The sequence below is a fragment of the Saimiri boliviensis genome, chromosome 19, assembly GCF_048565385.1.
Source record: "Saimiri boliviensis isolate mSaiBol1 chromosome 19, mSaiBol1.pri, whole genome shotgun sequence".
NCBI classification, from domain to species: Eukaryota; Metazoa; Chordata; class Mammalia; order Primates; family Cebidae; genus Saimiri; species Saimiri boliviensis.
This window is the reverse complement of record NC_133467.1, coordinates 39,828,403-39,855,612: the sequence shown is the minus strand read 5'-3', so window position 1 is coordinate 39,855,612 and position 27,210 is coordinate 39,828,403. Positions and strand designations below refer to the sequence as shown.

The window sequence follows — 27,210 nt, the reverse complement described above, 5'->3', positions numbered from 1 at the left end:
CATAAAAGCAGAGAAAAGGATGAATCCTGTACTCCTGGGCTTCGTTGGAGCAGGCTGGTGTTGCCATTGGAAGGCTGTGTGAAAAATGTGATGGCAAGTGTGTGACTTGTGACTCCTCTGTGCGTCCCTGCACTCCGGTGCGCATATGTGATGAGTGTAACTATGGATTTTTTTTTTTTTTTTTTTTTGAGACGGAGTTTTGCTCTTGTTGCCCAGGCTGGAGTGCAATGGCGCGATCTCGGCTCACCGCAACCTCCGCCTCCTGGGTTCAGGCAATTCTCCTGCCTCAGCCTCCTGAGTAGCTGGGATTACAGGCACGCACCACCATGCCCAGCTAATTTTTTGTATTTTTAGTAGAGACGGGGTTTCACCATGTTGACCAGGATGGTCTCGATCTCTTGACCTCGTGATCCACCCGCCTCGGCCTCCCAAAGTGCTGGGATTACAGGCTTGAGGCACCGCGCCCGGCCGGGTAACTATGGATCTTACCAGGGGCACTGTGTGATCTGTGTAGGCCCTGAGGTCTCTGATACCTATTATTGTAAGGCGTGTACCATCCAGCGGAAGGATAGATATGGCTGCCCGAAGATTGTTAATTGGGGAGCTCTAAAACAGATCTCTTCTATGAATGCAAAAAATATGGCTTCAAGAAGAGGTGATTGGTGGGTGGCCCCTTCCTTCCCCACACATCAAGCTGCTGCCGCTGCCAGAAAAGATCGCTACTACTACCAGCAGAAAGGGAGCAGAGCCTACAGCATCACCGGGAGTGCCTGCTAGTGTCCTGGCAGCTTGCCACTCTCCTCTTACCCAGACATGTGGTATGGATGGAAAAGGGTTCTTCACGGGGCACTCCGGCACACTGTAGTAGAGAAACATTGATAGATTAGTTCATGGTGTTTCTTGAATTCTAGCAGCGAAGATCTTTTCTCCTTATTGATATGTTCTCCCGCATCCAAGATCTTCTAAAAAGAAATAATATTTTAGTCTTCTGCTTGAGGATTTGACTGTGAAGCTACGCCCAGTGAAAAACATGTTCTTGCAGCAGCTCTGGTGGCAGCTGTCCTTGAGGAACCTTCGGTGTGTGGTGGGAAGCTATCAGCACAAGAAATGTAGGCGCTTACTCTTTTTTCTATTTTTTATTTTTTAATTTATTTTATTTTTTATTTTTTTTATTTTTGAGACGGAGTTTCGCTCTTGTTACCCAGGCTGGAGTGCAATGGCGCGATCTCGGCTCACCGCAACCTCCGCCTCCTGGGTTCAGGCAATTCTCCTGCCTCAGCCTCCTGAGTAGCTGGGATTACAGGCACGCGCCACCATGCCCAGCTGATTTTTTGTATTTTTAGTAGAGACGGGGTTTACACATGTTGACCAGGTTGGTCTCCATCTCTCGACCTCGGGATCCACCCACCTCGGCCTCCCAAAGTGCTGGGATTACAGGCTTGAGCCACCGCGCCCGGCCTCTATTTTTTTATTTTTAAAAGACGGGGTTTCACCATATTGGTCAGGCTGGTCTTGAACTCCCGACCTCAGGTGATCCACCCACCTTGGCCTCCAAAGGGCTTGGATTACAGGTGTGAGCCACCACGCCCGGCCTGGCATTTACTCTTTAAAGACTTGTGCTGGTGTCACGTTATTTTCCTTCTGAGAAGTTGGAAACCCTTTCTGTTGCTCTTCTATTAATAAAGTTGGGGTTTATTTTCCGGTAAAAACAAAACAAACAAACTCTACTCCTGTGGGACTGAATGAAAGGGAATACACCAAGTGACCGAATGTGGGAGGGAAGGTGTGGCACTTGCAGCAAGGGAAAGAGACGATCTGCTCTCTCCCTTCTTCCCTCCTGCATCCTGGAAGTTGAGAAAGAGGTGAGGTGAGGTCAGGATTACCAGAGAGGAAATAGCTGACTGTGGCGGAGAGACTTTTCTCTGAAGCCACGCAGCAGGTGCCTTAAGCCAGACGATGATGGGTAGAGATTGTTCCTATCCTTCATAGCTCGAGACAGACAGAAGAAACGGACTCTTTTCCGTCCAGAAAAATCCTCACCCCTTCCTCTGAACATTTCCACCGTCGTGAAAAGACGCTGTGAGGAAGTCTTAGAGAGAAAGGCGGCCGGGCGCGGTGGCTCACGCCTGTAATCCCAGCACTTTGGGAGGCCGAGGCGGGTGGATCACAAGGTCAAAAGATCGAGACCATCCTGATCAACATGGTGAAACCCCGTCTCTACTAAAAATACAAAAAAAAATTAGCTGGGCATGGTGGCACGTGCCTGTAATCCCAGCTACTCAGGAGGCTGAGGCAGGAGAATTCCCTGAGCCCAGGAGGCGGAGGTTGCGGTGAGCCGAGATGGCGCCATTGCACTCCAGCCTGGGTAACAAGAGCGAAACTCCGTCTCAAAAAAAAAAAAAAAAAAAAAAAAAGAGAAAGGCCACTCTAGGTGGTGATGGTAAGTCAGGGACAGTGAGAGGGAGGGTGAGCTCTTTATGAGGCCTTGGAGGAAGGAAGGCAAAGCCGGAGAGGGGAAGCTCCTCGGTAGGCTTGTTTTTGACTTTTCTGAGTCGTGGCAGTGGGAGTCCTGGGTGGACCTCATCTAGCGCAGGGGGGGAGCTCAATAAACATGTTTGCATCAAAACCCCCTTCTGCCTGTCAATCCGGGCCCGCTGGCTGGGGACCAGCAGTAACTGGAGATGCAGCCCGCCAGCCAGTAGGCGGGGAGTCCTGCCCCCTGGGAGGAGAAGAGTCGCTTCAGCCCCTTCCCTACCTCGGAGGAGGGGGGGGGGAGGCGGGGTGAGTTTGGTGGGAAACTCTGTAATTTCCTTTTTTGACTCTCGCAGCAATAGTTCAGAATTCAGAATGGATGTCCTCTGTGTCGCCATCCTTGCTGTGCCACTTCTCCTGGGTAAGTCCACGTCTCTCTCTGAGCTTTTGTGCCAGGTCCTCTACCATAAATGGGGTGGGAGGAAAAAAAAAAAAAAAAAAAGAGCCGTGGGTGAGAGATGCATCTCAACGGGGAGCGATAGAGTTTTCTCATTGTGCTGAGGTCCGGTGTGGAGGGCACAACGGAGATCTGGAAGGCAGAGCCAGGAAAGGGGAGGGAGAGCAGAGTCCCATCACAGGAGGCTGGCGCTCCAGACACAAGGAGGCCCTGGCGACACTGAGCTCAGTGCTCCATCACCACGGAAGTTGAGCAAGATGAGAGGGGCTGAAGCAAGGGTGGAGGAGAGATTCTTGGAAGGTGTCACAGTCTGCAACTAATCGCTAGGGTACCTCCTTTCCGAGAGAGTTGGAGAAAAAAACCTGCTGTTAGTAAAGACACAGAAATGGGTGACCTTTAGGCGAGTGGAAAACGGGCTGTCTTCAGGGACCGGGTCCCGGGAGTAGCTTGGCTCCTTCCCTCCTTTGTTCCCTGCCTGCCAGGTGTGTCTCACTGTTTCCTTTTCCTCTAGATTCCTGTGTCATTAGCTTGAAGTTGAAGGGAAAGCATTCAGGGAGCTCAGGGAAGTGTTTAGCGGGAGGCCTGGAGTTCTTGATCCAGTCATATCAAAGCCACATATTTTTAGTTCTGGAAGGGAAGAAAGACTAACGGAGATGGGTCATTTAGTCCAGCTGACTCATTTTAAGAAAGCGGATGTTAAGTGGGTTGTTCAGGGTTATTCTGTTAGCAATGAAGCTGAAACCAAAGCTCAAATCCAAAGCCTAAGGGTGTGTGTTAGTTCTTTGCAAGAGACACCGATAAGACACGATCTCTCACAAACACAGTAAGGTCTGGAGCATATTAAATAGAAGGTCTGGCGTGTCTGATTCCTGGTCTCTACTCCTTCCACCTTCTTTAGGTTTGGTTGTCCCTTTGGGTGTACAGCGTGTGAAGGGGACTGTTTTCTGTTTTAGGAGTTCTGGATTGAAAGGGCATAGAGTGCCGGGCGCGGTGGCTCACGCCTGTAATCCAAGCACTTTGGAGGCCAAGGCGGGTGGATCACCTGAGGTCGGGAGTTCAAGACCAGCCTGACCAACATGGGGAAACCCCATCTTGAAAAATAAAAATAAAAAGATAGCATTAAAATAAAATAACAATATACAAAAATAAAATAAAAATAACAAAAAATAAAGGGCATAGAGTAACAGGCCTCATTACAGATATGGAGCCCAGAAGACTCAGAGGGGCACAGAGGGGCACAGGCAGGCAGGGAGTCTGACCACTGGGGAGGAGGCAGAAAGCAAGCCAGAAAGCTGGGAGAACTGAGGTCAACTCCAGGTATCCTTCCGCTGGTCAGGTGTTCCAGATGTCCCTTGACCTGTAGTCCTTGTCCCCATAGGACAAGAATATGAGGATGAAGAAAGACTGGAAGAGGAAGAATATTATCAGGTGGCCTATTATTTTACAGTCACCCCCACTTATGGTGAGTCCATGAAAGACTCTTCCCCTTAGCTGACTAGAGAAAGGCTTCAGAATATTTAGTTCTGAGACTTCTCTTCACTTTGCAGCAGAGCTACGAGGTCAGAGAGAAATCTGGCTCTGAACAAAACCTGGGAAGATTCATGATGGCCTGGGCACGGTGACTCGCACCTGTCATCCCAGCACTTTGAGAGGCTGAGGCAGGTGGATCACGTAATGTTTGAGACCAGCCTGGCCAACATTTAGCAGATACAATTTTTGTATCTGCTCAAGATACAAAAATTAGCTGGGCGTGGTGGTACCTGCCTGTAGTCCCAGCTATTCAGGAGGCTGAGGTGGGAGAATCACTTGAACTAGGGAGGAGGAAGTTATGGTGAGCCAAGATCACGCCAGTGCACGCCACCCTGGGTGACAGAGAGAGACTCCATTTAAAAAAGAAAAAAAAAGGACTCATTTTGTTATTTATCCCGATAGTGACTTTTAGATAGGAGGATTGCTTGAGCCCAGGAGTTCAAGACTAGCCTGGGTATCAGGTAGAGACATCATACCCTGTCTCTACAGAAAAAAAAAAAAAAAAAAAAAATTTTAAATTAGTTGGGCATGGTGGCCCATGCATCGATGTAGTCCCAGGAGGCTGAGGCAGAAGGATCACTTGAGCTCAGGAGTTGGAGGTGGCAGTGAGCTATGAATGAGCCAACTGTACTGGTAATAGAGTGAGACCCTGATTCTAAAAAAAGAACAACTTGAAAAATTTTCAAATTTGTAAATTATTTTAGATACTTAGATTGAAAATATAAACTGTCTTTAACATTACAGCTAAATAAAATTGGATTATACCAATCAGTTTTACAACTTGAGTAAGTTAAACCATTCTGAGCAATTTCTTCCCTTTTCTTTGCCAGATCTAGAGTTACCTTTTTCTTTTTTTTTTTTTTTTTTTTTTTTTTTTTTTGAGACGGAGTTTCGTTCTCGTTACCCAGGCTGGAGTGCAATGGCGCGATCTCGGCTCACCGCAACCTCCGCCTCCTGGGTTCAGGCAATTCTCCTGCCTCAGCCTCCTGAGTAGCTGGGATTACAGGCACGCGCCACCATGCCCAGCTAGTTTTTTTTTTGTATTTTTAGTAGAGACGGGGTTTCACTATGTTGACCAGGATGGTCTCGAACTCTCGACCTTGTGATCCACGCGCCTCGGCCTCCCAAAGTGCTGGGATTACAGGCTTGAGCCACCGCGCCCGGCTTAGAGTTCCCTTTTTCTTTTATGACTACTGATTTTCTTTCTCCTCTGCAGATGACTTTGGTGCAGATTTCACCATTGATTACTCCATATTTGAGTCAGAGGACAGGCTGGTGAGTGACGTCTACATCTAAGAGAGTTAGGATAAGTAACAATTAAAAAGAAACTGGCTGGGCACAGTGGCTCATACCTGTAATCCCAGCACTTTGCGAGGCCAAGGCGAGTGGATCATTTGGGATCGAGAGTTTGAGACCGGCCTGGCCAACATGGTGAAACGCCGTCTCTACTAAAAATACAAAAACATTAGTTGGACATGGTAGTGTCTGCCTAAAATCCTAGCTATTTGGAAGGCTGAGGCAGGAGAATCACTTGAATCTGCGAGATGGTGGTTGCAGTAAGCCAAGATCGCACCACTATGTTCCAGCCTGGGTGACAGAGTCTGGAAAGCAGAAAAAAAAAAAAAGAAAGAAAGAAATGAAACTGGGCAATGTTGAAATGTTTCATGAAGAGAAACCAAGTAGTAAGCCCCAGACAGATTTGTTAACCTATCTGAGGAGGAGAAAAAAGCTAAAACTTTATAAATTGTCCTCAGTAAGTTTGCTACGACTCTGAGGAGGCGCATCAAGGGACTTCTAAATGAGACGGGTACAACTGTATTCAAGTGCTGGGAGGGGGAGTACCTGAGCTTGTCTTTGGGCTGGGTGGGGAAGGGGAGAGGTGGGGAACGGGAGAAGTTTCAATAGAGAATCTATGAAGATGGCGGATGGAGAAAATGCTAACTCTGTGTTTCCCAAATCCCGCTGAGGGTAGAACAGTTTGGATAAGGACGTAACAGAAGCAGTAGGGACTACCATTCATCTTCAAACAGCACGTGCAGACCCTCAGAAGCCTGTAACTGTGAAACCAGTCATAACGGAACCAGTGAGTTGATTGGGGATTGGAGGCTGCGGGGAGACAGGACATCCCTAGTGATGTGGAGAAAATAGAGGGTTGGAGCACCAGGCTTTTGTGGATGGAGGAACCAAACAATTAGTACTTCAGTACAGGTATTCATCTCAACTTGGCCATATTTCACTGAGATTTAATACTAACCCTGTATACCGAACACTGGGAAGATATGGTACAGTTACATTTCAGTTCAGTAGTATTGAATACCTATGTAATCTCTGCCTAAGGCTGTTAAGGTTGCTTATGCTGATAAAAAAAAAAAAAAATCTACGATGTTATTGTCCTCAAGGAATTTATCAAATTACATTTACAAAATACTTAGAACAAAACGAAAAGGTATGTTACAATGTACAAGACATTGGCAGTACTGTAGCCGGTGTAAGGAGAGAAATTAGTACAGCATAGAGTTGTATGAAAAGCTTTCAGGAGGCAATTGTGCTTGAGCTACACCCTGGAGAATAGGTGAGCTTTTGATTGGTGGGTAGTTATGAAAGGATAAAAGCAATTAGGAGGAAGAATCGTCATTCTAAGAGTGAAAGAGGCCAGGTACGATGGCTCACGTCTTTAATCCCAGCACTTTGGGATGCTGAGGTGGCCAGATCACTTGAAGTCAGCAGTTCAAGACTACTTCAGTGGACGGCATGGTGATTGCTAGCCCATCTCTATTAAAAATACAAAAGTTAGTGAACTGTGGTGGTACGTGCCTGTGATCCCAGCTACTCAGGAGGCTGAGGCATGAAAATCGCCTGAACCTAGGAAGCGGAGGTTGCAGTGAGTCGAGATCACTTCACTGCACTTCAGCCTGGGCAACAGAGCGAGACTCCACATCTTAAAAAAAAAAAAAAAAAGTGAAAGACCTACACAGGAGGGGGAATAGAACAAGCATAGAACGTTTAAGGAATAGAGTATGACTGAAGGAGAGGGTATATGGAAGGGAACAGTGGTAATTAAGAAAATATAAAATTGGCCGGGCGCAGTGGCTCAAGCCTGTAATCCCAGCACTTTGGGAGGCCAAGGTGGGTGGATCACAAGGTCGAGAGATCGAGACCAACCTGGTCAACATGGTGAAACCTCGTCTCTACTAAAAATACAAAAAATTAGCTGGGCATGGTGGCGCGTGCCTATAATCCCAGCTACTCAGGAGGCTGAGGCAGGAGAATTGCCTGAACCCAGGAGGCGGAGGTTGCAATGAGCCGAGATCGCGCCATTGCACTCCAGCCTGGGTAACAACAGTGAAACTCCGTCTCAAAAAAAAAAAAAAAAAGAAAGAAAGAAAATATAAAATTTACAAGACTCCTAATATTTGCTTGGTAATTTCTTATGTGGCAACATAGAGCCAAATTTCAGAGTCTCAAGTGTCATGCTGTAGTTTGAACTCATAATCAATAAGGAGCCTAGTAAGTTCTTCCTTATGGTAAAAACATGATGGAAAGTGTTATTTTAGATAAACCAGCCAGGTGTGGTGGCTCATGCCTATAATCCCGGCACTTTGGGAGGCTGAGGCAGGCAGATCACCTGAGGTTGGGAGTTTGAGACCAGCCTGAGCAACATGGAGAAACCCTGGCTCTACTAAAAATACAAAATTAGCTGCATGTGGTGGCCCATGCCTGTAAACCCAGCTACTCAGGGGGCTGGGGCAGGAGAATTGCTTGAACCCGGGATGTGGCGGTTGTGGTGAGCCGAGACTGTGCCATTGCACTCCAGCCTGGGTAACGAACAAAACTCCATCTCAAAAAAAAAAGAAAAGAAAAGAAAAACCACTTATCCGGTTGTATGCAGGATGTAAATAATTTAGTGGAGAGCAATTCATGAGATTTGCGTTGTTCCAGAAACAATCTGGACTCTGGAAGTGGCATTATGAATGGAGAGGAGAAAAGTAAGAAATATTTTTTGTTTGTTTGTTTGTTTGTTTTTTTGAGACAGAGTTTCTCTCTTGTTACCCAGGCTGGAGTGCAATGGCACGATCTCGGCTCACCGCAACCTCCGCCTCCTGGGTTCAGGCAATTCTCCTGCCTCAGCCTCCAGAGTAGCTGGGATTACAGGCACGTGCCACCATGCCCAGCTAAATTTTTTGTATTTTTAGTAGAGGCGGGGTTTCACCATGTTGACCAGGATGGTCTCGATCTCTCGACCTCGTGATCCACCCGCCTCGGCCTCCCAAAGTGCTGGGATTACAGGCTTGAGCCACCGCGCCCGGCCAAGAAATCTTTTGAAGAAAATACCTTGTTTAAGTGATAATTTTATTATGAGGTATACATGAGAGAATTAAATAACTCACAGGTTTTAAACATGGATGTCTGGGAAAATGGTTGACCAAAATAGGAACCAGCAGACGCCAGAGCAGTTTAGGACGTAAGTTATTAATTTGGTAGTGGCCAAGCTGAGTTTATGGTGACAATCCTATGAGGGTGTCCTAAAGGTCACTGAACTAGATCAGGGCTAGAGTTCTAAGTGCAAAGTCACAGTTATGAAAGTAAATGAGGCCGGGCGCGGTGGCTCAAGCCTGTAATCCCAGCACTTTGGGAGGCCGAGGCGGGTGAATCACGAGGTCGAGAGATCAAGACCATCCTGGTCAACATGGTGAAACCCCGTCTCTACTAAAAATACAAAAAAAATCAGCTGGGCATGGTGGCGCGTGCCTGTCATCCCAGCTACTCAGGAGGCTGAGGCAGGAGAATTGCCTGAACCCAGGAGGCGGAGGTTGCGGTGAGCCGAGATCGCGCCATTGCACTCCAGCCTGGGTAACAAGAGCGAAAGTCCGTCTCAAAAAAAAAAAAAAAAAAAAAAAAAAAAAAGAAAGTAAATGAGCTCAACAGAGCCAGTACACACAAGCTCAGAAAGCCAGTGACAATGCCTGCAGTGAGTGGGAGGAGGAGGAATTAGTGAATGGAATGGAGAAGGATTTGACTGGAGAAGCCGGCAGATAGCCAAGTTTGCATTACAGAGTCTAGAAAAGAAAGTTTAAAATGATCCACCAAAAGCTACCAAGAGGCCAAGAAGAAGGAGGTCACTGGTAACACTCAGGAAGGTAGTTTTAATTGAATGCTTGGAGAAAAAAGCTAGATTTTTGCAGAGTTAAAAAGGGTGTACGCTACGGGGAAAGGGAGGTGAGTACAGACCAACAATCTAGAAAACCTGGTAATGAAAAAGGCCAGGCGCGGTGGCTCACACCTGTAATCTCAGCACTTTGGGAGGCCGAGGCGGGCGGATCACGAGGTCAGGAGATCGAGACCATCCTGGCTAACAGGGTGAAACCCCGTCTCTACTAAAAATACAAAAAATTAGCCAGGTGTGGTGGTGGGCACCTGTAGTCCCAGCTACTTAGGAGGCTGAGGCAGGAGAATCGCTTGAACCCAGGAGGCGGAGGCTGCAGTAAACTGAGATCGCACCACTGCACTCAAGCCTGGGTGACAGAGCAAGACTCCGTCTCAAAAAAAAGAAAAGAAAAAAAAATCTGGTAATAAAAAAGAGAAGCAACAGCTAGAAAGGGAAATAGGCCCAAAGAGCAGCCAGCACATAGTTGAGCACAGATGAGAGAAGGCAGTAAGAATGGAAAGTGAAAGATCAACAATAAGGGGAGGTAATTTTTTTTTTTTTTTTTTTTTTTCTGAGACGGAGTTCCGCTCTTGTTACCCAGGCTGGAGTGCAATGGTATGGTCTCGGCTCACCGCAACCTCCGCCTCCTGGGTTCAGGCAATTCTCCTGCCTCAGCCTCCTGAGTAGCTGGGATTACAGGCACGTGCCACCACGCCCAGCTACTTTTTTGTATTTTTAGTAGAGACGGGGTTTCACCATGTTGACCAGGATGGTCTCGATCTCTTGACCTCGTGATCCGCCCGCCTCAGCCTCCCAAAGTGCTGGGATTACAGGCTTGAGCCACCGCGCCCAGCCAGGTAAATTTTTTTTTTTTTTTTTTTTTTTTGAGACGGAGTTTCGCTCTTGTTACCCAGGCTGGAGTGCAATGGCGCGATCTCGGCTCACCGCAACCTCCGCCTCCCGGGTTCAGGCAATTCTCCTGCCTCAGCCTCCTGAGTAGCTGGGATTACAGACACGCACCACCATGCCCAGCTATTTTTTTTGTATTTTTAGTAGAGACGGAGTTTCACCATGTTGACCAAGATGGTCTCGATCTCTTGACCTTGTGATCCACCCGCCTCGGCCTCCCAAAGTGCTGGGATTACAGGCTTGAGCCACCGCGCCCGGCCAGGTAAACTTTTTTAAAGCATATAGTAGGCTGGGCATGGTGGCTCACACCTGTAATCCCAGCACTTTGAGAAGCTGAGGCAGGCGGATCACCTGAGGTCGGGAGTTTGAGACCAGCCTGGCCAACATGGCAAAACCCCGTCTCTGCTAAAAATACAAAAATTAGCCAGGCGTGGTGATGGACACCTGTAATCCCAGCTACTCAGGAGGCTGAGGCAGGAGAATTGCTTGAACCCAGGAGGTAGAGGTAAAAGCGAGTGGAGATCACACCACTGTACTTCAGCCTGGCGATGGAACAAGACTCTGTCTCAAAAAAAGGATAATAAACAAATAAATAAATAAAATAAAAGTATATGGTAGGCTCTCTTTAGATTGTAAATTCCTTGAGGACAAGAACCTTGTCTTATTCATATTTATGTCCCTCCCTATAGCACCTAGCACAGTATCACACACATAATAGATAAAAATTAGAAATGGCCGGGCGCAGTGGCTCAAGCCTGTAATCCCAGCACTTTGGGAGGCCGAGGCGGGTGGATCACGAGGTCAAGAGATCGAGACCATCCTGGTCAACATGGTGAAACCCCGTCTCTACTAAAAATACAAAACATTAGCTGGGCATGGTGGCGCGTGCCTGTAATCCCAGCTACTCAGGAGGCTGAGGCAGGAGAATTGCCTGAACCCGGGAGGCGGAGGTTGCGGTGAGCCGAGATCGTGCCATTGCACTCCAGCCTGGGTAACGAGAGCAAAACTCCGTCTCAAAAAAAAAAAAAAAAAAAAAAAAAAAATTAGAAATAACTGAATTGAATTGGCCTCCCTGGTATGGTCAGGGATGGCTGAAAGACACAGAAGAAAGGACTCCTTACAGTGAGGGGAGGGATGGATCTTTCTCTAAAGCCCAAAGGAAAGGGAGACAGATATTATTGTAAAGAGGTGGCAGTCCTTTCGGAGGAGGACAGAGAAGTGGTAGCAGGAATGATACCAGCCTACGGTGTGGGGATGTCTGTATTTTAGCAGAGTCCAGATCTGAACGATGCTGTGTCCGGTTTGCAGAGTCCTATTCCCCTCCTCCTGTCTTGTGCCCTTGTTCAGGCGGGGATGTATTTCATGTAGAAGGTAAGAGTGCAGCCACTGGCTTTGGGGGAGTCTGTGAAATAATATTTTTTTTAATTCCCACACTAAACCAAAGCAATTCTTACCAGTATCTCTGGCTAGTGTTTCCAGCCTGGTCAATTATCAGCCCCTGAAGGAAGAGATTCAGGCATAGTGGCTAATCCCTGAAATCCCAGCCCTTTGGGAGGCTAAGGTGGGAGGATCACTTGAGCCCAGGAGTTCCAGACCAGGCTGAGCAACATAGTCTGAGACCAAGCTGAGCTACATAGTGAGGCCTTGTCTCTACACAAAATGTAAAAATAAATAAGTCAGCCGGGCGCGGTGGCTCAAGCCTGTAATCCCAGCACTTTGGGAGGCCGAGGCGGGTGGATCACGAGGTCAAGAGATCGAGACCATCCTGGTCAACATGGTGAAACCCCGTCTCTACTAAAAATACAAAAAAGTAGCTGGGCGTGGTGGCGCGTGCCTGTAATCCCAGCTACTCAGGAGGCTGAGGCAGGAGAATTGCCTGAACCCAGGAGGCGGAGGTTGCAGTGAGCCGAGATCGCGCCATTGCACTCCAGCCTGGGTAACAAGAGTGAAACTCCGTCTCATAAATAAATAAATAAATAAATAAATAAATAAATCTTCTACAAGAAGCTAAAAAAATTAAAAATTTAAAGTAGTGGGGTATGGTAGCACATGCCCGCACTCCCAGCTACTGGGAAGTTTGGGGTGGAAGGATCCTTTGAGCCCAGGAAGTGGAGGCTGCAGAGAGCCATGATCTGGCCACTGTACTACTGTCCCTGGGCAACAGACTGAGACTCTGTCTCAAAAAAATAACAAGTAAGATGAAAGAAGAGGGATCACATTTTAAAAAGTGTTCTTATTCAGTCTTTAAAAAGTTTAGGAGATGCTGGGGTAGACTTTTGTGATGAGTTAATAATTTTTCTGAACTAAGAGGACTTCAGAATCTCCTAGAGCAGAGGCAGGTAGATGAAGGGGTGGGGGAAATACCTCTCCAGGCTTCCAAAATGTCTGGAACAATCAAAGCTAGTTCCAGCCTGGCCATGTTTCAAGTCATGGCGAGTATCAGAGGGCAAAATGGGTGGGTCCTAAAACCTGGTAGAGTCAAGAGGCAGAGTTCAGAGGCAGAAGGCGTGGCGGTTCTCTGATAGGCATGGCAGGGTGCCGGGAGAGAAGGGAAGAGAAACCTGTATTATAGGGAAGTAAGTTTTAAATTCAGAATTCGAAATAACCATCAAGCATAAAGAGATTCAGCAGGAGGTAAAAGGACTATGGAGGAGAGGGGTACAAACGCATCTTTCCCAGGAGTTATCACAGAGCAATCCCAGCTCAGAATATCTAGGGAGTTTCCATAGAGGTGGGAGGTATGAAGGGTTTCCCGGGTCTCCTGACTTTTTTTTTTTTTTCAGGTGGGAGAAGGCTGCTATGACTCTCTGGATGGGAGTTTGGCAAGAAGAAATTGGAAGATAAAATAAATGATAAATGAAATAGTCTGGTTACTGTCTGCTGCTTCATGAATGTCTGTTCTAAAGTCACAACTCAAGAGAGCACCAGGATTTAGAGACAGCAAGTGTAGACTGGAAGGGGAGTTGGGTGACAATAGAATTAGAGGGCATTATGGACTGTGAATAAACCTGAAGTTTGGGGAAGACTGGAGGGCACCCACAAACAGCAGGTTTATTCGCAGTCCATATTGCTAATTCTGTTGTTTTATTTGATTAAATATGGTGTTGAAACAGTGTGCTTGGGGAAACGGGACTGCGGTTTATTTCGATTTTTTTTCTTTTTATAAGAATAAGCCCATTGTTCAAACATAATGTAAAATATCAAAAACTACTTAGAATATATTTAAAATATTCACACCTACCCACCCCCACCCACACCTCTGTCCAACAATGCGCCTTTTGCAGCAGCTGGTAATTATGGCAGGGACAAACTCACTTAAAAATTTTAATTCTCTGTCCTCCGGACCCTAATCAGACTTGGGCTGCCCCCTTGCGGTCTCTCCGACATCCTATCTTCAACCAGCTCACAGTCCTTGTGCCCTGCTCTCCTCTCCATTGTACTCTCAAAATGCCAGGCGCAACGACAATAGTAACGTCCCATTTACTTCTGAGACTCTCGAAACTCTGGACTTGCCTCCCTCCCCTCCTTCAAAGTCTTCGGAATCGTCTCCAGGGGACAAACGAAGGTACTGAAGCTGAACAAAGCCTTAACCTAGGAGATCAAGGACCTACCCCGCTGTTTCCCGTGCTTGGAATCAGATAATTCAGGACGCCGGGTCGGAGAAGCCTGGACAAAAAAGTCAGGAAAAACTGAGTTTCGTTTTGACCTCTAGCGTCGTGGCGGGCTGGCATCTGAGCTGGTAACGTGCGTGGTAGGTTATGTAAGAAAAGGGCTGGAGGAGCCGCCCCAGCGGGAGCCAGAGAGGACGCGGTGTTCTCGGCCGCAATCCCCACCCTCCTCACCCAGCAGGGCAGGAGGCACCCAACGTGGAGGAGAAAGGGGTGGGGGAGGTGAAACAGAGACAGGAGAGTCACGAGGGCCGGGCCGCGGAGAGAGGGAGAATAGACCGCGTCACACACCTCCATTCTCTCACACACGTTGCAGACACAAATCACTGATGGTTTCCACGTGCTGCGCTCGTGAGCGGAGGTGCTCAAAGAGGGGGCAGATGAGTTAGTTCCTGAGACGGAACCGGGGGCGGGGGGGCGTCCCACGTCCGGAGACGCACGCCTTCAGTAGCGCGACCAATCTCGCAACACTCAAGCCGCGCGTCTCCAGCGCATCACCATCCTATTTAAGGCCACCGGCTCCGCCCTTTTCCTCCCCTCCCTTCTTTTCCACTCTTTTTTTCCATCCTCCTCCTTTTCTCACCACCGGGTCCTCTCCGGGAGCCGCATGTAGGGGCGGAGCACGGAATGCTTCCCTTCCAGCCAATCATCACCTGGCTGCCTCTCTATTGGCTGAGCCCCTTTGTACTGTAGCAAATGGGCCGTGGACTTCAGTAACGAGAGTCACGTGTTACCGGCGATGCAACCAATGAGGGAGCGAGATCTGTGTACGCAGGGGGAGGCACGTGCCGGGCTGCACGTGTCTGGGAGGGGGAAGGGGCGGGGCCCACTGAGAGAGGCGGAGGTGGGTTGCCAGACCCGGAGAGCCAGAGAAGGAGCTGGAGACCGAGCCTGGGCTGAGCAGGCTGACACAGGTAAGGAGATTCGGAGGAAAAAGCAAGCTGTTGGGGAGGATTGGACCCAGAGGGAGTGGGTTTGGGGGCTGAATGCAGATCTTGGTATTGCAACGGTTTGCATCACGTGGCAGGCGCGAACCCAGAGAGACCCGCGCAGGGATCCTGAGCTTGAAACATTGGGAGAGGGCAGGAGGCCAGTCCCTGTGGGGGCGGTTTCTGTAGGCTCACTAGGTGGGTTCGCGTGCCCAGATTGACCGCTTGTGGGTGGCATGGCCTCAGGTGGAGAGGCTTGCTGCGGACTCAGGCTGGCGAACAACGGGCGGAGGGGAGGGTGTCTTTCAAGTCAGGTATTTACTCTGAACGGAGGGGGAAAAGAACGGAGGCCGCGTCAGGCCGAGAGCTGCTCTGCCGAGGCCAGAGAGGGAATCCCAGGTTCTTAATGGGCGGGGGTGGGGGTGGAAATGTCCTTTTCTTTTGTGTCTGAGACAGGTAATATTGGGGAGAGAGAGAACAAGTATTATCCCACGCAGTACACCCCAATCTCCCAGTCCATTTCATAATCCTAAACTCCGGTTTCAAACTCCCTCGCTTTGCTCTTCAGTTGCAGGTTCCGATCTTTGGGTACTCCAGGAGCTGCTCTCCAGCCCCTGCTTCTGGACCTATGGATTCTCCATCTAGTGTTTCTTCCTATTCCTCCTACTCTCTCTCTTCGTCTTTTCCCACCTCCCCAGTGAACAGTGACTTTGGCTTCCCCTCTGATAGTGAGAGGGAGGACAAGGGGGCCCGTGGAACCAGGCCAGACACTGTTGGGCAGAGGGGAGGTTCACGGCCCAGCCCGGGTCCTATCCGCTGCAGGCATCGATCCAAGGTTTCCAGTAACCAACATACACCATCTCATCCGGAACAGCGAGGCTCGGCTTCTCCTATGGCAGGATCTGGGGCGAAAAGATCAAGAGATGGTGAATTGGAGACCAGTCTAAACATCCAAGGTTGTACCACGGAGGGAGACCTGCTGTTTGCCCAGAAGGTAAGAGAAAGCATGTGAAAGGAGACTCTCCTGGAGTGGCTTAGCACCCAGCCGGTGGGTAAGGACTCTATGAGGACAGTATTGACTCCTAGATTTGGAGGTGAAGTTAGAGCCACTGGTGGTGTATGCAGCTCTGAGTCTTCTCATAGCATCTGTCCTGTTTTCTTACAGTGTAAAGAACTCCAAGGATTTATACCTCCTCTCACAGACCTTCTCAATGGGCTGAAGATGGGTCGTTTTGAGAGAGGTAATCTCATTCGTTGCATTCATTTGGGCTAGGTTCATTTCTCTTTCTCTTTCCTTCTTTTGACATCTATTTCTCTTAAGTTCTTGTCTGGGGCCTGTATGACTCCTTTTTTGCTACTATGACTTAATTTTTTTTTTTTTTTTCTTGATACGGAGTTTTGCTCTTTTTGCCCAGGCTAGAGTGCAGTCTGTGATCTTCTTGGCTCACTACAACTTTCACCTCCTGGGTTCAAGTGATTCTTCCCCCTCATCCTCCCAAGTCGCTGGGATTACAGGCGCCCACCACCACACCCAGCTAATTTTTATCTTTAGTAGAGACTGAGTTTTGCCACGTTGGCCAGGCTGGTCTTTTGAACCCCTGACCTCAGGTGATCCACCTGCCTTGGCCTCCCAAAGTGCTGGGATTAAAGGTGTGAACCACCACGCCTGGCCCGACTTAATTTTTTTAGATCAATCTATTTAAACCCCCTTCTGTCCTTCCTTTACCTGACTACAGGCTTGAATCTCAATCCTTAATCTCTCTCTGTCCCTGTCCCCAGGATTAAGCAGTTTTCAGCAGAGTGTGGCAATGGACAGGATCCAGCGTATTGTAGGTGTTCTGCAGAAGCCACAGATGGGGTAAGTCCCCTGGTTCTTTCCTTGGGTCTTCTTAAAAAATGAGATTTCTCCAATTCTGTTGTTGTTGTTTTTTTGAAAACCATGTCATTTTCACAGGGAACGTTATCTAGGAACCTTGCTACAGGTAGAAGGGATGTTAAAGACTTGGTTTCCTCATATAGCTGCCCAGAAGTCATCATTGGGTGGTGGCAAGCATCAGCTGACGAAGGTAAGAACTTACGAACATGAGGAAGAGGTAGGAAGGTAGCCAAGGAAATGAAATGTGGATGCAGAAATGGGTTCCTTTTGCCATTTTCTTCTGAATGTTTTCTAAGTTTATTTCAGGGAAGGGAATTCCTAAACTTTCTGCATTGTTTTTTGTTGTTGTTTTGTTTGGATCACTGGGAAGAACTCCATGAAGTTTAATCCTATCCCTCATGCCACAGCTTATCTGCTTTCTGCATAGATACAAAAGGCTTTTTACCTGGCCAAATGATTCATGCGGGAAGATGCCTCAGCTTCTCTCTGCAAACGCCTTTTTCCCTACTGCCCCCAAACGCTTCCCCTCTCCTTCTTTTCATTTCTGCCCAAGTTTCCTTGTGCCAAACCCTTTGAAAGGTTTTGAGTCTACACTGAGTTTCAAGGACTGATCATGAGAGGTACATCGCTGGAAGTAGGGGAGGGACACACCCATAGCAGCAGTGTTGATAGTTTTAGACCTAGTATAGAAGTGACCTATTTTCTGTCCTCAAAGAATAGGGTATGCAAAGGCATTCAAATGATGGAGAAGGAGAGTTTCCTGTAGATAATCACCAGTCCTCATTTTCAATCAGCCATGGTTATTACTGCTGTGAATAATCTATTAAATAAGTAGGCCAGGCACAGTGGCTTACACCTGTAATCCTAGCACTTTGGGAGGTCAAGGCAGGAGGACTGGTTGAGGCCAGGAGTTTGAGACTAGCCTGGGCAACATGGTGAAACCCAGTCTCTACAAAAAATACAAAAAGTAACTGGGCATGGTGGTGTGTGCCTGTAGTCCCAGCTACTCAGGAGGCTGAGGTGGGAGGATCTCTTGAGCTTGGGAGGTCAAGGCTACAGTAAGCCATGATTGTGCCGCTGTACTCCAGCCTGGTTGACAGAGTGAGACCCTGTCTCAAATATAAAATTTAATAAAAAGCAGGATCTTGCCTGAATATTAATATACACTTCTTAAAGAACTCACCATAGACTATTAATAGACTATTATAATTTAAATGCAGAATTTGGGAAATGATTCCAATTAAAAATGGACTTCTTTTTAAAGAAATTCTAAAAGGAATGATAAATAGTGAGAACCTATGGGGCTGTTTGTTTTTAGTTTATCTCTGGATATCCAGTTTCTAATATAGTATGTGGTCCATAGTAGGCCATTCATTTTTTTTTTGAATAAATGAAAGTATAAGTTGGTTACTAAAACTTTAACTTAATCATGGCCTGGCAAGATCATATCGGCTGCATAAAACGAGATATGTTTGCATTGCAAACTGAGTTCCCAAGGAATGCAAAGATTTCAGTAGCCAGGTGGAGCTAATCTGAAAGCTTTCTCCATTTTTTTTCTCATTTCTCCCCTCTGTAGCGTTTTCCAGCCCACCACAATGATTCAGCTGCTTCCTCTCCTGCATATCCTGTGCAAAAGATGGACCAGACACAGCAGGGACATCTAGCTTTCAAACCAAAGCAGCCTTGGCACCTTACAGAATGGCCAGCTATGAACCTCACCTGGATCCACACCACTCCAATTTGCAACCCCCCTCTCAGCTCCCCAGGTACCGTCTCCTTTAGCCACGGTCCGTTAGGCGCTGGAACCGGCATTGGTGTCATTCTTTTCCTTCAGCATGGAGTGCAACCCTTCACCCACTCTGCCCCAACCACTCCAGTCCCACCTGCTACAGCATCTCCCGTCATCCCTGGTGATCCTATGAAACTGTCTGGAGAGGGGCCTCGTTGCTATAGTTTGCCGGTAACTCTGCCATCAGACTGGAGCTATACCCTGTCCCCTCCCAGTGTACCCAGCTTGGCCAAAAAGACGACCACAGGACAACGGGAACAGCAGAGAAGCCATCCTCCAGTTGCTCCTGATGTTCATCTTCTCAACCCCTAGCCCAGGGCACGTAGCTGTCCACTGTGATCTCTCATTTGTGGAAATATTCATGTATATATGTCTTTTTATTTTTAATGTGTGCATTTGTGTTGAGGGAAGATAAATCCTTTCTGATTAAAGACTTTTTTTTTTATACCTAAACAGTTTGCTGATTGGGGGGAAATTAAAAACCAGATAGCCTCCGCCGGGCATGGTGGTGCGTGCTTGTAGTCCCAGCTACTCGGGAGGCTGAGGTGGGAGAATCCCTTGAGCCCAGGAGTTCTGGGCTGCAGTGCGCTTTGCCGATCAGGTGTCTGCACTAAGTTCGGCATCAATATGGTGACCTCCCGGGAGCAGGGGACCTTCAGGTTGTCTAAGGACGGGTGAACCAACCCAGGTCGGAAACAGAGCTGGTCAAAACTCCCGTGCTGATCAGTAGTGGGATCTCGCCTGTGAATAGCCATTGCACCTCAGCCTGGGCAACATAGCGAGACCCTGTCTCTTTAAACACAAAAAAACTCTCTGCCTCCAAAACCAATCCTTATCCTGTGAGCTGCAGAAAAGTAGAAATGGGGATGTTTGTGAACATGAGCTCTACCAAATTAGGGTCTGGATGACAATATGAGCCTTGTGGGACAAGGGGACTCTGCTGCTGTTTTTCTATGGAAGATTCTTGAAACAGAGGGTTCAGAGTTGGGTTTATGGCGGGGCGGGAGGGCTTGTTTTTTGAGGTGCAGTCTCACTGTGTTGCCCAAGCTGGAGCACAGTGACACAATCTCAGCTCACTGCAACTGCAACCTCTGCCTCCGGGGTTTAAGTGATTCTCAGGCCACAGCCTCCTGAGTAGCTGGGGTTACAGGCACACACCACCATGCCCAGCTAATTTTTGTACTTTTGGAGAGATGGGGTTTCACTGCATGTTGGCCAGACTGGTCTTGAACTCCTAACCTCAAGTGGTCTGCCTGCCTTGGCCTCCCAAAGTGCTAGGATTACAGGCTTGACCCACCACACCTGGCCACGTTTATGTTTTCATTCAGGCTCAGAAACTAGTACCTTTCCCTTTGTTTTTACAACTTTGTAATCTTCCAGCTGGCCCAGACTTGCAGGTTCTTCTGCTCCGGGCTAGTTCTTTAATTTGATGGAAACTATTGATGCCTGTGGTAAATGCATATATAGGTTTCTGCTGCTAGAGGAGGAACACAAGAGCCAAAACAGCCACTGTGGTTGCCAGTTTTTTGTTTTTTGGTTTTTTTTTTTGAGACAGAGTCTCGCTCTGTCACCAGGCGCCAGGCTGAAGTGCAGTGGCGCAATCTCGGCTCACTGTAATCTCCGCCTTCTGGGTTCAAGCAGTTCTCCTGCCTCAGCTTCCCAAGTAGCTAGGACTACAGGCACACATAACCAAGCCCAGCTAATTTTAGTATTTTTAGTAGAGACGGGGTTTCACCACGTTGGCCTGGATAGTCTTGATCTCTTGACCTCATGATCCACCCGCCTTGGCCTCCCAAAGTGCTAGGATTACAGGCGTAAGCCACCGCGCCCAGCGGTTGCCAGTTTTAAAGAGGAAAGGGCACCCTAGAATTGTCAGACTTGGGAACACCTCAAGACACTAGGCTTCATACTTATTCAAAAAGCTGCAGCTAGGGCGCATGCAATGGCTTATGCCTGTAATCCCAGCACTTTGGGGGGTTGAGGTGGGCAGATCACTTGTGGTTAGGAGTTTGAGACCAGCCTGGCCAACATGGTGAAACTCTGTCTCTACTGAAAGTACAAAAAAATGAACTGGGTGTGGTGGTGGGTGCCTGTAATCCAAGCTACTTGGTAGGCTGAGGCAGGAGAATCACTTGAACCCGGGAGGTGGAGGTTGCCAGTGAGCCATGATCATGCCACTGCACTCTAGCCTGGGTGACAGAGTGACTGTCTCAAAAAAAAAAAAAAAAAAAAAAAAAAAAAGCTGCAGGTGCTAGATATATGCTAGACTAAGTAAGAACTCAGTGTTAGAAGGAGGCCAAAAAAAGAAGGCAGAAATGAAGTCCATGAATGGATTTGTATATTACTCTTTTTCCGATTTGTCTTACTTTCCACCAAACCATTTCCTCTCCCATCCTAATCCTTTGTAGGGCATCAGGCTTCTCTGTCAACTTAGTCATTGCTTATCGACTCTTTAGCATGTTTCTCATAGCTAGTCACATGTCTTTCCCTCATTTCTCAAGTTTTCTGTTCTCTGAATAATTGCCTCCCCTTATTTTTTAGAGAATATGACCTCCTTTTAAAGGCAAACGTATCCATTTGTGCTTTTGATTACCTTCACCTCTGGAACTTTTGCTGTCTCACATATCCCCACTTTATCTTGTAACTTCAGTTTGTCCCAACAATAATTATTTGTCCAAGTATCACAAGTAGGATCAGACCAGAGTGGTGGCAATGGAATAGTTTGATCACAAATATGATCAGATCCTTCCTCCTTGAGAACATCTCTTTTTTTTTTTTTTGAGACGGAGTTTCGCTCTTGTTACCCAAGGCTGGAGTGCAATGGCGTGATCTCGGCTCACCGCAACCTCCGCCTCCTGGGTTCAGGCAATTCTCCTGCCTCAGCCTCCTGAGTGGGTGGGATTACAGGCACGCGCCACGATGCCCAGCTAATTTTTTGTAATTTTAGTAGAGACGGGGTTTCACCATGTTGACCAGGATGGTCTCGATCTCTCGACCTCATGATCCACCCGCCTCGGCCTCCCAAAGTGCTGGGATTACAGGCTTGAGCCGCCGCGCCCGGCCCAAGAACATCTCTTAAGGCTGACTGTCCTCTTCTTTTCTCCGTAATTCTTGACAATGTAGTCTATTCTACTCTTTCTGGTTCCTTTCTGCCACTCAATCCTTAACCCCTTGCAGCCTAGGTTCTGATGCTTTCACTTTGTTGCACCTTCCAAAGTCACTAATGAGCACACAAAACCAGTATTATAATCTAACTTCTACCTAATCAACAGCGAAGCCCTTTACGAGGGCTATGTGCAATATGGTCTCTGTATCATTTGACACCCGATGCTACCTACTGAAACTCTCCGCCCTCAGATCGCATGACAGCACACTATCCTAATCCTCCTCTTATCTATCTGGCAGCAATGTCTAAGCCTCGTAAGGGCCCCATTTCAACCTACTCCAATGTGGGTGTTCCCCTAGGCTCAGGCCTTGGCTCTTTTCTCTGATTACATTCTTTCGTGGCTTGCTTCAACCTAGAAGACTGCTACAGCTTTATCTCTAATCCCAACCTTTCCCCTGAGATGGCATACTGAGTGTTTAAATTTTTGTTGGACAGTTTTATTTACATATTTCTGATACTTAAACATTATTGAAACTTTCAGTGTTTTAGAGCCAAGATATGCCTCTTGGCTGGTGCAGTGGCTCATGCCTGTAATCCCACGCCTGAGGCAGGTGGATCACTTGAGGTCAGGAGTTCAAGACCAGCCTGGCCAACATGGTGAAACCCCATCTCTACTAAAAATACAAACATGAGCTTGGTGTGGTGGTGCAATCTGTAATCCCAGCTACTCAGGAGGCTGATGCATGAGAATCACTTGAACCCAGAAGGCAGAGGTGTCAGTGAGCCGAGATTCTGCCACTACCTGGGTAACAGAGTGAGACTCCTTCTAAAAAAAAAAAAAGGCCGGGCGCGGTGGCTCAAGCCTGTAATCCCAGCACTTTGGGAGGCCGAGGCGGGTGGATCACGAGGTCGAAAGATCGAGACCATCCTGGTCAACATGGTGAAACCCCGTCTCTACAAAAAATACAAAAAACTAGCTGGGCGTGGTGGTGCATGCCTGTAATCCCAGCTACTTAGGAGGCTGAGGCAGGAGAATTGCCTGAGCCCAGGAGGCGGAGGTTGCGGTGAGCCGAGATCGCGCCATTGCACTCCAGCCTGGGTAACAAGAGCGAAACTCCGTCTCAAAAAAAAAAAAAAAAAATGTCTCTTGTATATCCAGTTCAACTCAGCCTCCTCATTTGATACACAAAGAACCTTAGCAGATTTGTCCAGGCCAACGCAATGTGTGGAACAGAACTTGGTTTCCAGTCTGGTGTGTTTTCCAGCAATCGCCAATCAAATTATTCTTTCCTGTAAACATGTCCTTCTGCTACCACTTTTTTCTTCCTTTTTTTTCTTTTTTTTTGAGACAGAGTCTCACCATGTCTGGGCTGGAGTGCCATGACATGATCTTGGCTCACTGCAACCTCTGCCTCCCAGGTTCAAACGATTCTCCTGCCTCAGCCTCCTGAGTAGCTGGATTACACGCACCTGCCACCATGCCCAGCTTTTTTTTGTATTTTTAGTAGAGGCAGGTTTCACCATGTTGGCCAGGCTAGTCTCAAACTCCTGACCTCGAGTGATCCACCCGTCTTGGCTTCCAAAGTGCCGGGATTACAGGCATGAGCTACCACGCCCAGCCAGGTACCACTTTTTACAGTCTCCTCTTCTGTTAGTGCTACCTGTGGTATCACTAGGTACCACGTTTTTTTGGTTTTTTTTTTTGTTTTTTTTTTTTTTTTTTTTTCTGGATAACTAGGCTTAAAACTTGGTGTCATCTGGTCACCAAATCCTTTTTATTCTTTATTTGGAATATCTCTTAAAATTCATTTCTTCCTATCCATTCCATTGCCACCACTCTGATCTTGACTTCACTGTACCAATAGAGTCTCTCTTACCTCTAATCCCTTCTCACTGATAACCAAGTTAATTTTCCTAGAACAGTGATTTGCATATCATTCCCTATTCAACTTTGTCAATGGCTCCCCAGTGCTTTGAGAAGTCCAAAATCTTCAGTCACAGTGTCTCTTTTTCCTTGTGCTCCCCCACATGATTCCTCTGTTACAGTTTTTTTTTTTTTTTTTTTTACTCCTGAACACTACAGCTTTTTGCCCTTAAGGTTTTCATGCTGTTCACCTTGCTCAACCTTTCCAGTTTCTGTTACCTAAACCCTGCCCCCTTTCAATGACCAACTCAAGTTAATCTCTATCATTCTTTCTGTTATACATGATATATACATTCAGTCTTTGGCCCTTTGTTCCATTAAATGGAATCATGTACGTAAAACACCTAGTGCAGGGTTTATGGCCTGGTGGGGTGGCTCACACTTGTAATCTCAGCACTTTGGGAGAGCAGCCTGGGCAACATGGTGAAACTAGTAAAAATACCAAAAAATTAGTCTCTACTAAAAATACAAAAAATTAGCTGGGTGTGGTGGCTTGTACCTGTAATCCCAGCTATTTGGGAGGCTGAGGTGGAAGGATCCCCTGAGCACAGGAGGTCCAGGCTGCAGTGAGCTATGATTGTACCACTGCATTCTAGCCCGGAAAAACAAAAACAAAAAACACTCACTTAGTACAGGGTTTAGCATACAGTAGGCTCTCAAAAATGTTACTGATGCAATGGTAGTGGTTTTTTTTTTTTTTTTTTTTTGAGACGGAGTTTCACTCTTGTTACCCAGGCTGGAGTGCAATGGCGCGATCTCGGCTCACTGCAACCTCCGCCTCCTGGGTTCAAGCAATTCTCCTGCCTCGGCCTCCTGAGTAGCTGGGATTACAGGCATGTGCCACCATGCCCAGCTAATTTTTTGTATTTTTAGTAGAGACGGGGTTTCACCATGTTGACCAGGATGGTCTCGATCTCTCGACCTCGTGATCCACCCGCCTCGGCCTCTCAAAGTGCTGGGATTACAGGCTTGAGCCATCGCGCCCGGTCTAATGGTAGTGGTTAACAGAACTTATTAACATCAGTGTCACTAAAGTCAGTATACAACCCCCCACTGCTAAATTTGACTGGCTTTTAAAAAATGTTCCTCTCACAAAAAGAAATTTAAAAAACAAAAACAAAAACAACAACAACAACAATGTTCCTCTCTCCCTTCCTCTCAAAGTATCCTCATTTTTTTTTTTCTGAGATGGAGTCTCACTCTGTTGCCAGGCTAGAGCGCAGTGGTGCGACCTCGGCTCACTGCAACCTCTGCCCCCCAGCTTCAAGTGATTCTCCTGCCTCAGCCTCCCAAGTAGCTGGGATTACAGGAGCCAGCCACCACGCCCAGCTAATTTTTGATGGTCTTGATCTCTTGACCTTGTGATTCACCTGCCTTGGTCTCCCAAACTGCCGGGATTACAGGCATAAACCACCATGCCCGGCTCTGTATCTTCATATTTTATTCTATTCGATTCCCGTGACAAATTTTGTGACAAGTGACAGGGCAAAATTAGTCCCACTTTAAAGATGAAGAAATAGAGTGAGTCAGCAAGGGCCAGAGAGTAAATATTTTGGGGTTTGTAAGCTTTATGCCTCTATTGTGACTACCCAAGTTGGCCATTGTAGCCCAAAGCAGCCAAACATAACACATAGACAAATAAGCATGATTGTAGTTCAATAGTCTTATTTACAAAATGGTGGAGCAGGATTTGACCTGCAGGCAGTAATCTCCAGACCCCTGGTGTTAAGTGACTTCTTCAAGGTCATATGCCTGATGAGTATTAGAATTGGGATAGAATCCAGATCTCCCAACTTTGAAGCCAGTGCCTTTTACCACATTATGTGGTAGCATATTTTATTTATTTATTATTTTCTGAGACAGAGTTTTGCTCTTGTTGCCCAGGCTGGAGAGCAATGGTGTGATCCTGGCTCACTGCAACCTCTGCCTCCTGGGTTCAAGTGATTCTCCTGCCTCAGCCTCCCAAGTAGCTGGGATTACAGGCATAGGCCACCGCATGTGGTTAATTTTTGTATTTTCAGTAGAGACGGGGGTTTCACCATGTTGGCCAGCTGGTCTTGAACTCTTGACCTCAGGTGATCCACCCACCGTGGCCTTCCAAAGTGCTAGGATTACAGGCATGAGTCCCTGTGCCCAGCCCTCTTTATTTATTTTTATTTAATTTTTTGAGACAGGGTCTCACTCTATTGCTCAGCCAGAGTGCAGTGGTGTAATCACAGCTTGCTGCAGCCTTGCTCTCCCAGGCTCAGGTAATTTTCCCCCTCAGCCTCCCAAGTAGCTGGGACTATAGGCCATGCCACCACGCCTGGCTTATTTCTTTATTTTTGTAGAGATGGAGTTTTGCTATATTGCCTGTTCTCAAACTCCTGGGATCAAGTGATCTACCTGCTTTGGCCAAATCCCAAAGTGCTGGGATGACAGGCGTGAGCCACTGCACCTGGCCCACATAATTTATTTTGTATTTTTTATATACTATTTTGTTTTGGTATTTATCTTTTATGTCTATATAATGCCTCCTAGTGGTCCAGAAGGCACTAGAGTGGTATCAACAATTATCTGACACATACCAGGCATTCAGTGAAAGTTTGTTGACAAGCATAATAATGTCCCAATCTAATTCTATTTCGTTACTTTGGACCTGGTTTACTCTGAGGTGGGCTTAAGTTTTTGCGTGAGTTATTAGCATAACTGATGAGGATGCACATGTGTGTGTGTGTTCTCTATAAAGGAGTTTCATTTTCCCACAGCCATTACAGCTGAACTTATGTGAATAACCGTAAATGGATATGTACAGGTAGCATACAAGTAAGAGAACGAGTGTCTCCACAGTGAAGAAGAAATTTAAAAGGAGATATTTCCAGTAAGTCTCCCTAACATGCAAAAGGCATAGAAGCTGACATAATTTTTTATTCTAAACCCTGCAGGTGTTTCCTGTATCTTTATTTAGTGATTTAACTTTATGTAGTTAAATGAGTGGGAAGATGATACAGGAAACTCACAGTATGTTCATTTTGTTTCTTTTCCTTAGCACTTGGGCGGATGACGGGTATGAATCTGTTTTTCGTCCGGAGAGCAGATCTAGAGTCTGTCCTTTTCCGAAGAGAAAGCAAGAAGCATCCTCAGGAAGCGCCTACTTCTTTCATTTTCCATCTAGAGAGAGAAATAACTCAAATATTTATCAGGGGTTTCAGAAGATTAAATCGTATGAAACTGGGCTGACCTTCTCAGAGGCCCAAGGACTTTGCCTCCGTGAGAGGGCGAGAAATCTGTTTCGTGGGAATTTAAGTCAATGGGTATTTTGCTTTGTGAGGTGTAGAGTCCAGCCCCGGGACACGAGGCAGTCACGCGAGGCCACAGAGGACGTTGCCATGGTTTCCACGCACGTTTTCTCCGTCCGCCGGCTT

General features: G+C 47.2%; 2 protein-coding genes and 1 long non-coding RNA gene across 11 annotated transcripts; 2 read left to right on the top strand and 1 right to left on the bottom strand.

The window, feature by feature from the left end:
- Nucleotides 1-2,834: 2,834 nt before the first annotated feature.
- Nucleotides 2,835-13,376, top strand: C19H1orf54 (chromosome 19 C1orf54 homolog). Of its 3 annotated transcripts, none has more exons than XM_039460234.2 (6): nucleotides 2,835-2,893; nucleotides 4,308-4,391; nucleotides 5,676-5,734; nucleotides 6,432-6,542; nucleotides 11,787-11,885; nucleotides 13,298-13,376. In XM_039460234.2, the coding sequence occupies exons 1-5, from the start codon at nucleotides 2,848-2,850 to the stop codon at nucleotides 11,880-11,882; spliced, it is 396 nt and encodes a 131-aa protein (XP_039316168.1). In that variant the 5' UTR covers nucleotides 2,835-2,847; the 3' UTR covers nucleotides 11,883-11,885; nucleotides 13,298-13,376. The 3 variants fall into 3 exon arrangements, with proteins under 3 accessions (XP_039316168.1, XP_039316167.1, XP_039316169.1); XM_039460233.2 differs by having other exon boundaries at nucleotides 11,784-11,885; XM_039460235.2 differs by lacking the exon at nucleotides 4,308-4,391 and having other exon boundaries at nucleotides 11,784-11,885.
- LOC141582263 (uncharacterized) lies at nucleotides 2,854-14,216 on the bottom strand. The gene is made up of 3 exons (XR_012515081.1): nucleotides 14,126-14,216; nucleotides 5,812-5,907; nucleotides 2,854-2,933 (listed from the first exon to the last, which is right to left on the bottom strand). It is a non-coding gene; the product is annotated as an uncharacterized LOC141582263 (long non-coding RNA).
- CIART (circadian associated repressor of transcription) lies at nucleotides 14,204-19,223 on the top strand. 7 transcript variants are annotated; one of them, XM_010329753.2, is made up of 6 exons: nucleotides 14,204-14,265; nucleotides 15,986-16,105; nucleotides 16,277-16,352; nucleotides 16,891-16,969; nucleotides 17,066-17,177; nucleotides 18,564-19,223. In XM_010329753.2, exons 2-6 carry the CDS (start codon nucleotides 16,004-16,006, stop codon nucleotides 19,086-19,088), a joined length of 894 nt encoding a protein of 297 aa, XP_010328055.1. In that variant the 5' UTR covers nucleotides 14,204-14,265; nucleotides 15,986-16,003; the 3' UTR covers nucleotides 19,089-19,223. The 7 variants fall into 7 exon arrangements, with proteins under 7 accessions (XP_010328055.1, XP_074246167.1, XP_010328054.1 ...); XM_074390066.1 differs by having other exon boundaries at nucleotides 14,210-14,265; nucleotides 15,680-16,105; XM_010329752.2 differs by lacking the exon at nucleotides 14,204-14,265 and adding an exon at nucleotides 14,782-15,096.
- Nucleotides 19,224-27,210: the final 7,987 nt, after the last annotated feature.

Excerpts from the sequence above, each read along its gene's own strand:
- CIART (XM_074390066.1), top strand. The coding sequence starts at position 15,740 with ATGGATTCTCCATCTAGTGTTTCTTCCTATTCCTCCTACTCTCTCTCT. Across the intron at positions 16,106-16,276 it reads ACCTGCTGTTTGCCCAGAAG|TGTAAAGAACTCCAAGGATT; the intron begins GTAAGAGAAAGC and ends GTTTTCTTACAG. Across the intron at positions 16,970-17,065 it reads CTGCAGAAGCCACAGATGGG|GGAACGTTATCTAGGAACCT; the intron begins GTAAGTCCCCTG and ends TCATTTTCACAG.
- C19H1orf54 (XM_039460233.2), top strand. The coding sequence starts at position 2,848 with ATGGATGTCCTCTGTGTCGCCATCCTTGCTGTGCCACTTCTCCTGG. Across the intron at positions 2,894-4,307 it reads TGCTGTGCCACTTCTCCTGG|GACAAGAATATGAGGATGAA; the intron begins GTAAGTCCACGT and ends TTGTCCCCATAG. Across the intron at positions 4,392-5,675 it reads TACAGTCACCCCCACTTATG|ATGACTTTGGTGCAGATTTC; the intron begins GTGAGTCCATGA and ends TCTCCTCTGCAG.